General features: G+C 35.1%; 2 protein-coding genes across 10 annotated transcripts in view; both read left to right on the forward strand.

The window, feature by feature from the left end:
• Positions 1 to 10,501, forward strand: part of LOC129576184 (dnaJ homolog subfamily B member 3) — a 69,119-nt gene extending 58,618 nt beyond the window's left edge. For 5 of the 9 annotated variants that reach the window (XM_055460858.1, XM_055460860.1, XM_055460859.1 and 2 more), the window contains 5 exons: positions 4,989 to 5,138; positions 5,316 to 5,425; positions 7,715 to 7,900; positions 8,140 to 8,386; positions 8,878 to 10,501. In XM_055460858.1, the coding sequence (XP_055316833.1) occupies positions 5,074 to 5,138; positions 5,316 to 5,425; positions 7,715 to 7,900; positions 8,140 to 8,386; positions 8,878 to 8,974 (705 nt within the window). In that variant the 5' untranslated portion in view covers positions 4,989 to 5,073 and the 3' untranslated portion in view covers positions 8,975 to 10,501. Of the gene's footprint in view, positions 1 to 4,988; positions 5,139 to 5,315; positions 5,426 to 5,791; positions 5,981 to 7,714; positions 7,901 to 8,139; positions 8,387 to 8,877 lie in introns of all 9 variants that reach the window. The other 4 variants (XM_055460857.1, XM_055460853.1, XM_055460856.1 and 1 more) reach the window with 1 other exon arrangement.
• A 2,719-nt stretch (positions 10,502 to 13,220) lies between these two features.
• On the forward strand, positions 13,221 to 14,360 carry LOC129576149 (protein rolling stone-like). Its single transcript, XM_055460753.1, has 4 exons — positions 13,221 to 13,544; positions 13,633 to 13,693; positions 13,901 to 14,104; positions 14,162 to 14,360. The coding sequence occupies exons 1-4, from the start codon at positions 13,235 to 13,237 to the stop codon at positions 14,358 to 14,360; spliced, it is 774 nt and encodes a 257-aa protein (XP_055316728.1). The 5' UTR covers positions 13,221 to 13,234.
• The last annotated feature ends 930 nt before the right edge of the window (positions 14,361 to 15,290 follow it).

The following is a 15,290-nucleotide window of genomic DNA, read 5'->3' on the forward strand; positions in this document are numbered from 1 at the left end:
TATCTCCATAGATTGTTGACAACATACACAAAATGCCAATTTTCCCCAAGTACGAATTGATTTATTTTTGCTTGAATGAAAATTAAACTATCTGAAATGGCTTTGTTTGTGCAAGCATGTGCTTTCGACATTGCAATCATGCCCCTCGGTGATCTTTCTCTCTCTCTCTCTCTATCTATCTCTCTCTCTCTCTCCATACATTTGGAAATTCCTTTTACAACGCGATTTAAATTCAATTCGCTACACTTTCTCTGTGGCAAAAAACCAAAACAAAATAAACAATATATTCGAAATTGAATCACCGTTTCACAAGTGAAAAAAACGAATAAAACCGAATTAAACAACGTTAAAATTTGCATAAATTAGCCGTAGCCGGTGTGTGTTTGTGTGTGTGTGTACTTGTATACGGGCGACTTTATCGCGTGAAGAAACATGGAATGTTCGCATGAACTTGAAATATGTTATAATTTAATGGCATTCTGTGTCCGAGTGTCATTCAAAACGGCCGAACTTCAGAAAACCCTTTTTGCTTTTGCTATCACACACATTCTCTTCGAAACTTGTTTAAACATCGACGTCGTGTTTTGTTTTTTTTTTTGTCGCTCCTGTCGTTTGTTGAAATAAAAATGTTCCGCAAATCACATCCAAAATTAGTGACATCGGTTGGCAACACACATGAAAAAGAAAAATCCGCGATCATTAGCGTACTCGCATGTTGTATGTTTGCGTCTAAAAATATAAATAGCCGGATGGTATTTATAGCATAAATATATATATTTTTATACCGCTTTCACATTGGAAAAATCGACCAAGAAAAGCGCCGCTGCAATTTCGAAAAACAAAAAAAGTGACCATCTGGATTTTTGATCTGTGGCGCGTGGAATTTGGTCACCAATTCGAAAACAACCGGAATTGAAATATTTTTTTTTCCGCATTTTCTTCCCCGGACATATACAAACAACAACTAAAGCTGCCCGGAAAATGCACGACACTATACATCACATGCCTGAAAAAAATGTTTGTTTTTTTCCCGAAAGGAAAATTCGCCTAATGATCACACGTGTAATGGTTTTTTTCTTCTCTCGCGCGCGCCAGCCAAATGCTATGCTTAGCCAAGCGCGAGTGAACGGGTTAGAAAGGGAGATTAAGGGAGCGAATGAATGCGAAAGAGAGAGAGAGCGAGTGAGAGCGAATGAGAGCGAATGAGCATATTTTCGCGCGCTAAATGTGTGTAGACGTATTTTCGCGCCCAACGCTCTACGTCACTTGATGCGCGACAAACAATCTACTTGTGACATAAATTAAGCCATGTGTCAAATATGTTATTTACATCATTCCTCAGCGAATTTGGCACCGGTCACCGCTGTACTATTTGCTTCTTTCTTCAACTCGTATACACCAAAACTCTTGATTCAAATCCGATTTCATAACATGGAACTCAGTTTATCCCATTTTGGCGCAAATCAATGCGTGAGAAACTGCAACAAAAAAATGGAATGAAAAACGCAAACGAGGAAAGAGTTTCGCGTTTTCTGGCGAACGAGTAAAAAGATAGAGAGTATCGGGGCAGCGAGAAAGAAAGAAAACGACAGACAGAATGAAAGAGAAAATTGAGAAAGAAACAGCGGAACGGAAAGTGCGAGAAATAGGATAATAAAAACAGAAAAAAACAACACGAAAAATATGAACATAAAAAAACTACTCTAAACCGTAAATTCATGAAGGAAAAATCAAACAAATTAAAATATCATTCGCCGAGAATATGCGAATTATGCAGTGTTGCATAAAATAACACGCATTTTTTAAAATGCGAAACATATTTCAAAAAGCGAACATTTTCAGTGTTCGATGGAAAATAAATCGTGGTTGTTTAACTGTTGAAAAATCGTTGTTTATATTCACCGGTAGATTGAGTGGCTGAAAATACGAGTTAAATACTACCCATCGACACATGCACATTTCTGACTGTGATTGAAACATCGCTATAATTCGAAGTGAAAAAAATAAGAGTGTGTTGGTTGTCATGTCGTCTTCGTTTTCGGTTTGCCTGAAATGACAAGAATACTCTCCATTCAATTGAGCTCGATTCAAAAGCTATACGGTTCATTCATTACGATTTATCATTTTGGCTGAGATAAGCACCTCTTTTCAGGCGAAAAAAAAGTCATCTTGTTTTTAATCAGAAAGCCTTTTTCATCGAAAGCTTTTTTTCAAAAACCGATAAAATTCGATTGGAAACGGCCTTAAGCCGAAAATTCCACTTCAAAAGATGTACTTGAACGAACGGTGCGTTCAGTGTATTCCTGTGAATTCAGTTCCGTTAATTCATCGAACGTTCATCGAATCGCACAGGAGAAGGACTGAGAGAGACGAGAGAGAAGAGATATTCAATTGCGAACCTTCTTCGAAAATGATAAACAGTTACAATTTGTATAAAATGCAGACAGAGTGAGGCCTCTTTGTCATCATCATGTTCTTCTTATTTTTTGTTTCTTTAAATAAATAACAAACCGAATAACCATAAAAACAACACAACAGCAACACAAAAAAGCATTGGTGTAACCTTGTCGAATGGAGCGGCACAATGGTGTGGGTGGTAATGAATCGATTAAACATTTCTGATCTGTTCGTTCGATAAATGTCTCGATAAATATTTTTTGCTTGTTTCGTTTAAGTTTTTTATTCGTTCATTCTTCATTTCGGCCATTATTTTGAAGTTTTTTTTTTGGATAAAATAGAATCGAATTTGTATTTCTCGTTCGAAACTGTCAATGGCAGTGAAAAGAGATGATGCTTGCAAGGGAAAATTGTTGGTGTTTACAATCGAAAGAATTCCAAAGAAAATATCTTTTTCTGTTCGAAATACATGTAAAATCAATAAATTTTTTGCAGATCCCAATCGAAATAAGAAAAAAAATTAAATTTGTCCGAAAAGATAGAGATCAAGAGAGAGAGAGAGAGAGAGAGAGAGAGAGAGAGAGAATGAAAGAAAAAATCAAAAGCGCGAAGAATGTCGTTGGTGGTATTTCGCAACCATGACCACCAACGAATATCAATTCACTCACGGATATGAAAATAAATGAAAAAACATTAAATATTTATTCGTTTTTTTTTCTAACCTCATCTAATAGCCCATTCTATCTCTTTGTGGTCGACCTACCGAAAATGGTCGACATACAAAATGAACTCGTTTTGTGTGTGTATTCGATGTTGATGTTGTTGTCGGTGTCGGACGATTGGAGCACAACACTCGACATTACGTCAATTGGCTTACCGAATCTTGCTCATCCATTTGCCATTTTTGTGCATTTATAAATATAATTGTCGATGTCAAATCATAAGGCCCACGACTTAAGTGTCAACAATACACAAGCGAAAAAAAAACAATCGCATATATTGGGCACCCGAAACGAATGTCACAAAACATATACACATACACTTGCGCACACGTTCGCGATATTCAATCCATTAGGTGCATTTTGTGACTTAAAGAAAAAAAAGTCTTTTAGTCAAACGCCGCGCGATCGCAACTTAAATCGAAATGACTTTTGCCGACCATTTGACTGTTTTCAAGCAGATGTGTTTAGATACACATGATCAATTCGCTTGTTTTTTCTTTCGCGCTGTTGCTCCATCAAACATGCGATAAATGTGTTTCAATTAAACTTGCCCAAAATGGAATGCGCGTCTTGTGATATACAATTTGGCTGTAAAATTCTGCACTGAATATGCGACTTGAATAAGTTTTGTATGATTTATGGACAATTACACAGACGCGCTCGTTTATATATTTGTTTATTAAAAGTGAAAAAAGGGTCTACAATCTAAATGTCTGTTGAAGGTCGAAAATTCTTTCAAAAAAGAGCAAAACCTTTCCCATAGAAGTTTAAAAAATGAAGACGTGAAAAAAAGTTGTTAAAACTAAATGTGGAAAAAAGGTTAAGAAACAAAACAAGATAAGGTTGAGTCAAAGAAAGTGGAAAATCACTTTCAAAGTAAGAAATCGACAAATCTATGGGTGAGATTGAGAGTGGAGTATGTTTTTTCTTCGATTTGTATTTTTGAAAAGGCGAGTATGTTTTCTGATGATTCTGTTGGCGTTAAAGTAGAGTATGTTGTAGTACAGTCTAGCCTCCGCGGTCTTCATGGTTTTCGCGCAACTTATGAAAGATAACAACATGGTGTCTTCGGCAAAGTTGTAGTACTCGAAATCTTCTATAACTAAGCTGAAGACAGCTATCTCTTATCTCTTATGAGTTAGGCGCAAATCGCGCACATAAAAAAGCAAATTTTATATAGAACTTTTTTTTTTCTTATCATTTTTCGCGCTTTTCGCGGAACTGATAAGAGATAAGAGATAGCTGACTTCAGCAATGTTATAGAAGACCTCGAGTGCTACAACTTTGCCGAAGACACTAAGTTGTTATCTCATATCAGTTCCGCAGAAACCGTGAAAAACCGCGAGGACCCGCTAAAAACGAACATACTCGCTTTTAACCATTTTTAAGTCGACAGAAACTTGCTCTTCTCTTTCGTAACAAAGTCAATGAAACATACACTACTCTCAATCTCACCTATAGAAATGTCAAAAGAATTCCTTAGATAGTGTTGAAAAAAGCAAGAAATACGCTAAAAGAGTAAAATCAAGCTAAAAACAAGTAAATGTCCATGAATCAATCCGCTGAATTTCGGAAACAAATACTCATTGGTGATATCATGAAATCCCCCTAAATGATGCATCAATAACTTGAATCACTGGTAGCACGAAAACCATTTTACGAAGATGAATCATATAATTGCTCTCCATTTGAGCTCGTTTACAATATACGGGTCGTTTTTAAATTCATTTTAATTTGATTTGATAATCATTTACAACGAATAACTTAGTCACTACAACACAAATTGAACGAAAAAGAAGTAGAAAAAAATCGACTATGTCGTTCACAAAGTTATCAATTTCGTTTATCATCATTTTTGTTTCGTTCCAGGAACAGCAAATATAGTCACCGAGACGAACAACATTCATTTAAGAGTTTTGATTAAGAAACCGTTTCATTCAATCGCAACACAAAAATGGTTGATTACTATCGAATACTTGATGTGAACAAAGCATCCACAGATGCGGAAATTAAAAAAGCGTAAGATTTTTTTATTTTTTAACTTATTTTCATTCACGTTGCATTCGATTCTTCTAAAATTATTCGTGTTAAGAGTAAGATCGTGTTACGGCACATTTCTGCCGAGAGACGAAGAGACGTTGTTCGTGGTTTCAAAACTGATTGTCTATTGTTGTCTCTCTGCTATTTTTGGTACAGGTACAGAAAATTGGCATTGAAGTGGCACCCAGATAAAAATCCGGACAACTTAGACGAAGCAAATCGCAAGTTCCGTGAAATATCCGAAGCGTATGAAGTCTTATCGGACGGTAAGTATCGGGAATAATTTCCCACGAACTCATAAAACTTTGAACTTTTTTTGACAATCTCTGTACAAGTTCAAGTGTCCGTTGGTGTAGTAAGTACATTGGAAAGCAGAGTGTACTTCAGCGTGAAAAAAAGGAAAGACTTTCTTTTCGGTTTGGAAACAGTGTGTGTTATCAAGGAGATTTTGTTTGGTTTTTGTTTTTGTTTTACATCAAAAATTGGATACATTCACACAATGTGCCACTTCTAAAGAATAATTTCGGTGTGTAGTTGGTCACGTTTTCAGCGATATTTTTGTTCTCTTTCTTTTTTTTCTTCCCTCTCTCTCTATCTCTGTTCCGGACACGAACGTTTTTCTGTCAATGTAGCGAAAAAGCGTAAAATTTATGACACTCGTGGTATGAACAAGAGCTCGTACCACAGCCATAGTTACAGCCATCATAATCATCACAACAACTACGATTATTCGTCGGCAACCGCGCATCGACGTGGCAATCGCTACAGTGGCTTCACATTTCGAGGACTCTTTGAACCGACACCGTTCTATAAATTCTTTGGTATTATAAATATTTAAAAAAAGAAATAAGCAACATCAGCGATTTTACATTTGTTTGTTTCCTCGAAAACAGACTGTTCTGTTTCGTTCTAACCGCGTCAAATCGTACATTTTGTGTTTTAAACAGGGCTAATATCTAACCCAATTACATACCGCTTACTGTGGACATTTTGGCATATTTTATGATCCCCTTTGTGATCATTTTGTTTCCTGAATCGAGGCCATTTTTCATATTTTCGTTTTATTTTTCAATTCATTTTCATGCGCCTACAAATGAGCCATGATTTTCGTTGTGAAAACCTGAATCAAAACTGACAAACTGACCAATTGTCAATCATTACAACTGTCATCATTGAAAAGCAAAAAAAAATACAATTCATGCTCATCATATTCATCCCATTTTTGGCACACTTCCCAATGCAAGAAGTTTGCTCTTTTTTGTGTGAGAGAGTCATTTTTCGTTCTCTCTATTCGCTTTGTTTCGCCTATGATAATAATAACAACAATGATGTTTTGTTTTTTCTCTCGACTTTTGTCATAACGAATAGTGTTGATTTTCTCCCCAAGTGTTATAAGCCACTAATAAGAACGGAATCGAAAACGAAAAGATTGATGAAGGTCGCGATCTTTTTATTTATTTATATATTTCTAATCCTATCATTTGTATAGTACATCTAAGTGTTTTTCATAACCTGAAAAAGAAAAATGTTAGATTTTAAATTAAATAGGGAAAAATTCTGTATCAAATCTATGGGTGAAATTGAGAGTGGAGTATGTTTTTTCTTCGAATTATATATTTGAAAAGGCGAGTATGTTTTCTGATGATTCTCTTGGCGTACCGTCTAGCCTCCGCGGTTTTCGCGGTTTTCACGGTTTCCACGCAACTGAGAAGAGATAACAACATGGTGTCTTCGGTAAAGTTGTTGTACTCGAGGTCCTCTATAACTTAGCTGACCTAAAAACATTGACTGAATTACTTAATTTGAACAAAAAGAAAAAAAACTTTTACTATAAATCGAACAATATTCACAAAAATTGACTTGCCTTTTCAAATGCTCAGATCAATGCAAGCGGTATCGGTCTGACAAGCTGAATTTGGTTTTGACATAAATACCGCAAACACAAATCAGTTCACTGTGTACTTCTGAAAACTTTTCTCAACGCGCCAAATTTCACTTTGTGATGAAATTCATATTTAATCAGTTTCGATACAGAAATTCTCATAACGGAATCAATGTAAACAAATGCAGCACCAAGCCACAGTAACGAATGGGTCCGTTGTGTTTTGTGAAATGGAAGAGAAGTGTCAGTTTTGCGTTTTCTTTCTAACCCACACGTTCCAATGAAACCAATACGTAGATCGAAATTCTCGTAAGATGTTTGTTCATACAACCAAAAGAACGGCACAGAGTAGTCGGAATGATGGTCATTTCAAACATTTGAATTTGACACTGTCAAATTGACAGATGCTAATAGTGTTCCGAATATATTCAAAATAGACAGTTTTTTGCATAGTACATTTAATAACTTTATTGAATTTTTTTCCTGTTTTGGTTTTTGGTGTATTTGTGTGTCTCGAGTGGATAACAAGAGATTTTATGGCTAAACAATTTAACAATGGCTTTTGAACTGAGTGCTGTGATTACGGTTTTTTTTTTCAACCCATCAACCATTGAATGATTACAAATAGTAATTTTTCCATTCGGTTTTTCTTTTTGTGATTATCCCTATTTAGAGAGAAAGCGACGAGTGTATGATCAATACGGAAAAGAAGGATTGCTGGGACACAATGAACGCTCGCACCGATCTCGCCGCCACGATTACGATGATTTCGATTTTGGATTCGTATTCCGTTCACCTGATGAAGTGTTTAGAGAATTTTTCGGCGTTAATTCACCATTTGCCGATCTTTTTGGTGACGGTAAATTTTTTGGTTGCAATTTCAAGATTTTCAACGGTTTTTCCATGAATTTCTATTTTCATTTCAATAAAATTATTCAAGGCATTATCATATTCTATCGATGTTTAAAAGTAATTCAAAGGCCAATTTTGGCGAATATCGAATATAAATGTCTTTCGTATATAAATCTTTGTTGCGAATTGTCAAAAAAAAAACGATTTTATCTAATGTTAAATTCTTCTCAATTTACAAAATTACAGACTTAGGTTATGGACGACGTGGCGGTAACCGGCATTCACATCCACAGAACAGCACATTGTTGACATCATTCATGAATCCATTTATGGGTGTGTCATTGATGGACGACTTCTTCGGTCGAGCTCCTGCATCCAATGGTTTCACATCCATTTCATCAATGTCATTTAGCAATGCTCCGGGCAACAGTAACATGAAGCGAACATCCACCTCCACCACATTTGTCAACGGCAAAAAGCTCATGACTAGAAAGTAAGACTAATTTCTTTCTTTTTCCCAATTTTAAAAGAGTTTTCCTTTCCAATTCATTTTACTTATTTTGTTTTTCACTTGATTATCTTATCGTACTTAGTTTGTATTAATTTTCCATGTTTTGCCAACTTTGAATTGTTTACGTCAAACTTTTTCTTAATACGAGTATTTTTTTTCTCCTTTGGGTTTTCTCACAAATTCCGGCATTTCATTGTCAGTAGCTGCCTGGAATATTGCATTTCTTCACCAACAACAAAAAAACCATTTATCAAATTGACCATAAATGAAAATAAAATTTCGATTACGTCATTAAGTACAGATAAATCTCGTGTAATCACTTTTATTGTTTTTACATTGAAGGGCGTTGCACGCACCTTAACATTCATAATACAAATTTAATACGATAGGATACATTTTATGAAAAATGGCACAGATTGCTAGTGCTACGGCTAATCTGTACTTTATCTAATCTCGTTTTCTTCCTTTTGCAGGATCTTCGAGAATGGTAAGGAGACAGTGTTGAAATACGAGAACGATGTGTTAAAATCGAAGACTGTGAACGGTGTGCAACAAGCGTTACCCTATTAAGATAGCTATTTCACACTGCATCCACCATCCTCCCCCTCAATTTCATTCATAATATATCAGTGATCCACCCAAACCGAAAGAAATGATGAAGAAGAAAGAAGAAGAAAAGAATCAAATCGATGTTTGTCACGTAGTTTTTTTTATTAATCTGAATGGCATCACGTGCACTGCCGTTGTCATCATCATCCACCATCGCCATCGCCACCACAACCATCGTCCGAATGTGACACAATGACCGAAACGCATCGTGTAATATCAACCAATTGACCCATTCACTACTCCTTTAGAATGCTGCAGTTTTAATTTATTTTCCATAATTTACAAATGAACAACAATTAAAATAAAACGAAGAAAAAGATGGAGAATTGTTTGGATTCTAGTTAATACACATTATTATTGATAAGCACATTTAAATGCATACATACGGGATCGATGGATCGATTTGTACTACGAATTTTCTTTAGCAAAATTTCTGAATGCCAAATCATTCCCATCGATCCAAACGATTGATTGTTGTGTGCTGATTTCATGGCGACATACGAAATGATGAACAAAAATCCATGAAAAAAAACAACAACAACAACATGAATACTATCAAAAAAGATTTTAAAAATTAGTCAAGCATATTTTGTTTCAATCGAACGAAGCAAAAGGATTAGACGAAAAAAAGCACAATAGATTCCATGTCGTAGGGAAACACTAATGATTTATAATAACTATTTGCACACAAACGATTGATAGGTGAGGCGTCTTGTTATGGGAAAAGAAAAGGAATCGAAGGCAACAACCTTTTCGACGCAGCTTGAGTGAAGCAATGACTTTGGAAATGCAATCGAAATTTAATTATACTTTAGATCCATTTTTAGTTGAGTAAATGATACCTATAATTTTGAATTCAGTTGAAGGAAAAATTCTTTGATCTGCTTTGAAATAAAACGTTGTCTTGAGCGATGTGAAAGCCGAAAAATCAATTTGCTTTGAAAATTGTGAAGGCAATATTTTTTTAGTTTAAATTTTCTACATTTTTCTGATAAATTTTCGTTATTTTTGTAATAATGATGGAACATTTTTGTTAAAAGTCGATGAAACAAAAAAAATGTCATGCTAAACGATTGAGAGACGTCGATAAACTGTCCAAAAGTTCAAATTATCATGTGCAAATTCGTGAGAAAACATTTATGTTTTCCTCTTAAGGTGGTCGCATTTTTTGTTCTATGAAAAGCCACCATTATCATGCTATTACTGTAGAAATGCCCCAACTGCGTCAGAATGCCTTCGATTCAAATTTCGGATTTTCAATGGCCATACGTTTTTTTCCCCACCAATAAAGAATGCTAAAAAGTCAAAAAGTCTCATAAGAATGACAAAATTTTGAACCGCGCACCAAAATTGTTAATAAAAATGGAATTTTCGAAATCCAAATCTCTGGCAAAAGTTGTACGAATACTGGCGCATTTCTCACGGCGCACACCTCAGAAAGCTCTTAACCGAAATTAGTTGATTAAATTGATGTTTATTCTCGAACACGAAGAATTTTAAGAATTATTATTGAGGAAATTAAAAAAAAAAATGAAAATGTTTGTAGTTTTAGTAACTGTGTGTGAGTGTGTGTATTTAAACGATTGAGCCAATATGTGGATTTGATGTGGAATCAACGATTGAAGAAAATTTATAATACGGTAAAGACGAACAGAAAGAAAGAGAAACGCAAGCGGGGCTGGAATCCTAAGTCATTCCACCAAAATCGTTCGGAATTATTTTTTTCGTACATAAGACCATATTGGAGTGAAAGAGAGAGATTCCACTATTTTTCAGCTTCCCACCGAAATTATTTCTCACACAATCCACTGTTCCTTGAGTTGCAATCCACTCTTCCTTGAGTTATCGGCATAATTCCGGTGGGAAGCTGAAAAATAGTGGAATCTCTCTCTTTCACTCCAATATGGTCTTATGTACGAAAAAAATAATTCCGAACGATTTCGGTGGAATTCTTAGAATTCCAGCCCGGATTGATTAGGAGCGTATGCGATATGCACTTTGTATTTGCACAGTCATTTCGAATTCATAAACGCAAAGCCAAAAAAATATACACATTGATGCCAAACGTCGTTTAATTTACGAAAAGTAGAACGAATGATTAAGGAACAAGAACGGAACGAAAGGATGGGCAAATAAACTGAATCTCTGTTAAATGTGTTAAATTACCGTATTCATCATTGCATAGGGAAAATAATTGCAAGCTAATTAATTTCATGTTGTCTATCTATAGTTCAATTGCAATGATCTCTTCACGTTACAATCGCCCCATCCCTTCCCTCAAAGCACACGATCATCCAGCACTTTTGTATGGGCCGTCCACGTTCATCGAAGGTGGCGGCGCGAATAAATAAAAGAAAGGAGCGCAAACAAAAACATAAAAGATCTGGCATTTTGGGTGGAATTGATCCCGATTAGCAAATTGAAAGCAACAAAACATAAAAATATCAGAGAGAATCTGTCGTTATTGATCCACTTAATTGATAAGAATAAATTAAATTTAAAATAAACAAAGTTAACAAAGTTTTGTTGGATGAACTTATTCTTTCTTTCCATTTTACATCACTTTCAAAACTAAGAATAATAACTAATAATTTTAATAATTTTTATAAAATGTTTGAATACCAAGCAAATATTTGAATAGCAACAACAACAAAAAATATAATTACAAGACAGCTGCGAAATGCAATAGTCCAAAGACAAGTGAATAATAACAAACATTAAAAACAACAGATTTAACTAATGGAGAGTAGGAAAGCACTTCACAAGCACTTAATTAGTTTGATTTTATTCACCGCAAATCTCACGCAATTCAAACGTGCTTCGAAAGAATTTGATGAAAACTAACCTTAATTTTCTTTTTTCGTTTTTGCTTCAACGGAATTTCCAAACTATTTTCTTTTTCGTTCGTAATCGTATTGGAATTATGGACGATTATTCAAGATTGATGGACACTTCTAAGCTGGGCATCTCTTTTTTGTTTTCCTTTCCTACACACAGGGAAGAATGAATGAGATTCTGAGATGATGAATCTCAACCATTCTTCCCTGTGCGTAACTAAAAAGAAATTCGGTTTAGTCTCTGCTTTGAGTAGCGTGTTTGTGTGCGTATGTTAGTGTTTAGGCTCTCGGCAAAAAATGCACGCGATAACCCTCCCCCGCGCGATATCGATTTTTATTCGCTATTTGATCTTTTTTTTACTTTCTCTAGACTGCTGATGACTTTTTATGTGACTTTATTTACTACATACTATTGAGCGTACCAGAATATCAAATCGAGAAAAAAAAAATAAATAAAAAAAAATTATCTTCAAAGTTAATTGTTTGCCATAACAGCAAAAGAATATTATTAATGTGTAAAGAAATCAAATTGAATTCTTAATTTAAGTTAAATAAATAAATCAAATGGATACAAATTTACAAGAGGAAATATTGGACGTTTTGTTTTTATTTCGCACTACTTTCAGAGGTTTAAGTTTTTAACAGAAACTGCCGCATAATTTGTTTTCTTCTTTGAAAGGTAATACCTGATTTTCTTATACTTGCAACCAAGTTTCTATCGCTTACGCTGGTTGAAAATAATATTTGACTTTCTCTGTAGAAAATGGAGTTTAATTTTCAAATTTCGGTATACCAATGGTTTTATCAATGGTTTGTATCTTTGGAACTGAAATGAATGAGAGAAAATCGACTTTCGGGTAAAATCGAAGACAATTGAAGTGGCGGATTTCATTTTTGGAAACTCATCACGCTTAAATTATTTCAAATATTTCAAAAAAATCCAATTTATCTCTAAGAATCTGTCGTATGAAATATGGTGGATATTTGTGAATACGGCGGAATATTGTGGATTTTTGTGATTATGAATGATATTTAAATGTATTTATTCGTATTTAATGCAAAAAATCTCAAATATCTCCAAAATCCACAAGAATCTGATTTATTTATTCGAAATATTCGAAAATATTTCATACAATTGATGTTTATTTCAAATATCTCAAATATCTCACAAGATTCAGGCGGATTCAGGAGCGTGATATTCCCCTAGGTATGTACTTTAGTACCGATATGAGTTTTTCTGGCGAAACTGTTGCCATTTTATAGATAACTGTTTTGGATTAGTAATGGTTTCATAAACCATTAAATTATGTGTTAGCATTCAAAAAAATAGAATAAGGCATTTAGTGCATTGCCAACGAAGAAATTGAACACATCGACTTAAAAAATGGTGATGCAAGTGATGAAAAAAGAATTGAGATTTCACAGCTGTGGTTTTAGTTATGATCCTGTGGATTCGATGGTACGATCACAGTGGCAGCCAAAATCGAAAAATACGTTCTATTTTTTCTATCGATGGGTAGTTGCTGCCATTTTTGTGGCAATGGTGATAATTTCGTTATATTCCCACCTTCAGGAGTTCAGTTTTGACCTATTCTTCATATATCTAACGCATTGGGGCATCATACTCAATATGATAGTAGGTATTTATGGTACTGCATTAGTTTCTATTTGGTATTTCCATACAGAATACCGAGGTAATTTATTATTTTTCGGACAAGATCTTTGTGTTCAGGTGATTTATTTCGATATTTTATCACATAGCAACTATTCTAAGAAACAAAGAAATGCCACCTTCATTCAAAATCTACTGGGCACTGCATAATGTTACATTGGCCACATCATAGTTTATTGGGCGATACTACATGATGGTGAGTTATTATTGTTATTTTACAAATTATTCATTGTATACACTCTATCATTTCTACGATAAATTTGGTTGAAAAGGAGTGCATACGGCTCTTTGAAAACCGAAAAAATTCATTTAAATTTCTTTTGCCGAGACAAGGACCGAGATATTATTTAAATAATTAATTTTATCGCAATCAATAAGTGTAAATTTTGTTTCGATTGCAGCCAAAACTCGTATAAGCTTATCGTCCATTATGAATCATGCATTGAACTCAGTCATTATGTTCATAGATTTTCTTATCGTGGCTTACCCAATGAGTTTGTACCATGCTATTCAGCCGATGTGCTTCGGAGCTTGCTTTGCCGTGTTTTCATACATTTATTATTCGTGCGGTGGAGTTAACGAGTGAGCAACATGTGAAATTTGTAATAATATCCATTACCATTAGACTTCATTTTTCAGATTCGGAGATCCATTTATTTATACTTTATTAAATTGGGAAAAACCGGAAAACGCACTAACTACCGTCGTCGCAGTGTCAATTTTAGTCATTCTTGTGCATATGATTCTCTTTTACATTTACAAACTGCGCGTATTCACTCAACTTCGGCTTTTCGAAACCGAACTAGTGATGCCAACCACGACAATTGAATTAAATTGAAATATTTGTTAATATTGGGTCTGGGAATTAATCGTGTCGATTTTTCAAAAGATGGCGTAACTTTGCATGGTTGTATCGGGCAATACTTTTTTCTTTTTCACATGAGTGGTCTAGTGTCAAACTACAAAAATCATCATCTATCATTTCATCGAAGTTTGGATAAACATTTTTTTTTGCGCCTTAAATATGTCAAATTTTGTACCGAAAAAGCAACATTTCCCGCAAGCATTAATTTTTTGCTTTCATTTGAAGAAAACTGCGGCTGAAGCGCATCGAATGTTGGTGGAAGCCTATGGTGAGCATGCTCCATCGGAACGTACATGTGAACGGTGGTTTTCACGGTTCAAAAGTGGTGATTTTAGCACGGAAGACAAGGAACGTCCCGGCCAGCCAAAAAAGTTTGAAGATGCGGAATTGGAGGCATTGCTCGATGAAGATTCGAGTCAAACTCAAGATGAGCTTGCCAGAGCATTGAATGTTGACCGAAGCACTGTTGGATATCGTTTAAGGGCCCTTGGTTTCATTCGCAAGTTGTCAAATTGGGTACCACATGAATTGACGCCAGCGCAAGCTGAAAGGCGTTTAGTGACTTGCGAAATGCTGCTCGCAAGGCACAAAAAAAGAGGTTTTCTGTATCGAATTGTCACTGGTGACGAATAATGGATTCATTACGATAACCCCAAGCGCAAAGCATCGTATGTTAAGCCCGGCCAACCAGCAACATCACAGCCAAAACAAGAAATTCACGGCGACAAGGTAATGCTGTCTATTTGGTGGGATGAGGAGGGAGTGGTGTATTATGAGCTGCTGAGAAGTGGTCAAACCATCGATGGGCCTTTCTACCGACAACAATTGATACGTTTGAAACAAGCAATCAAAGAAAAACGCACGAAATGGGAGACCAGAAAAGAGACATTGATTTTCCTACAT

The sequence above is a fragment of the Sitodiplosis mosellana genome, unplaced genomic scaffold (genome assembly GCF_009176505.1).
Source record: "Sitodiplosis mosellana isolate CC-2019 unplaced genomic scaffold, AAFC_SMos_1.0 Smas_scaffold_6181, whole genome shotgun sequence".
Classification (NCBI taxonomy): domain Eukaryota; kingdom Metazoa; phylum Arthropoda; class Insecta; order Diptera; family Cecidomyiidae; genus Sitodiplosis; species Sitodiplosis mosellana.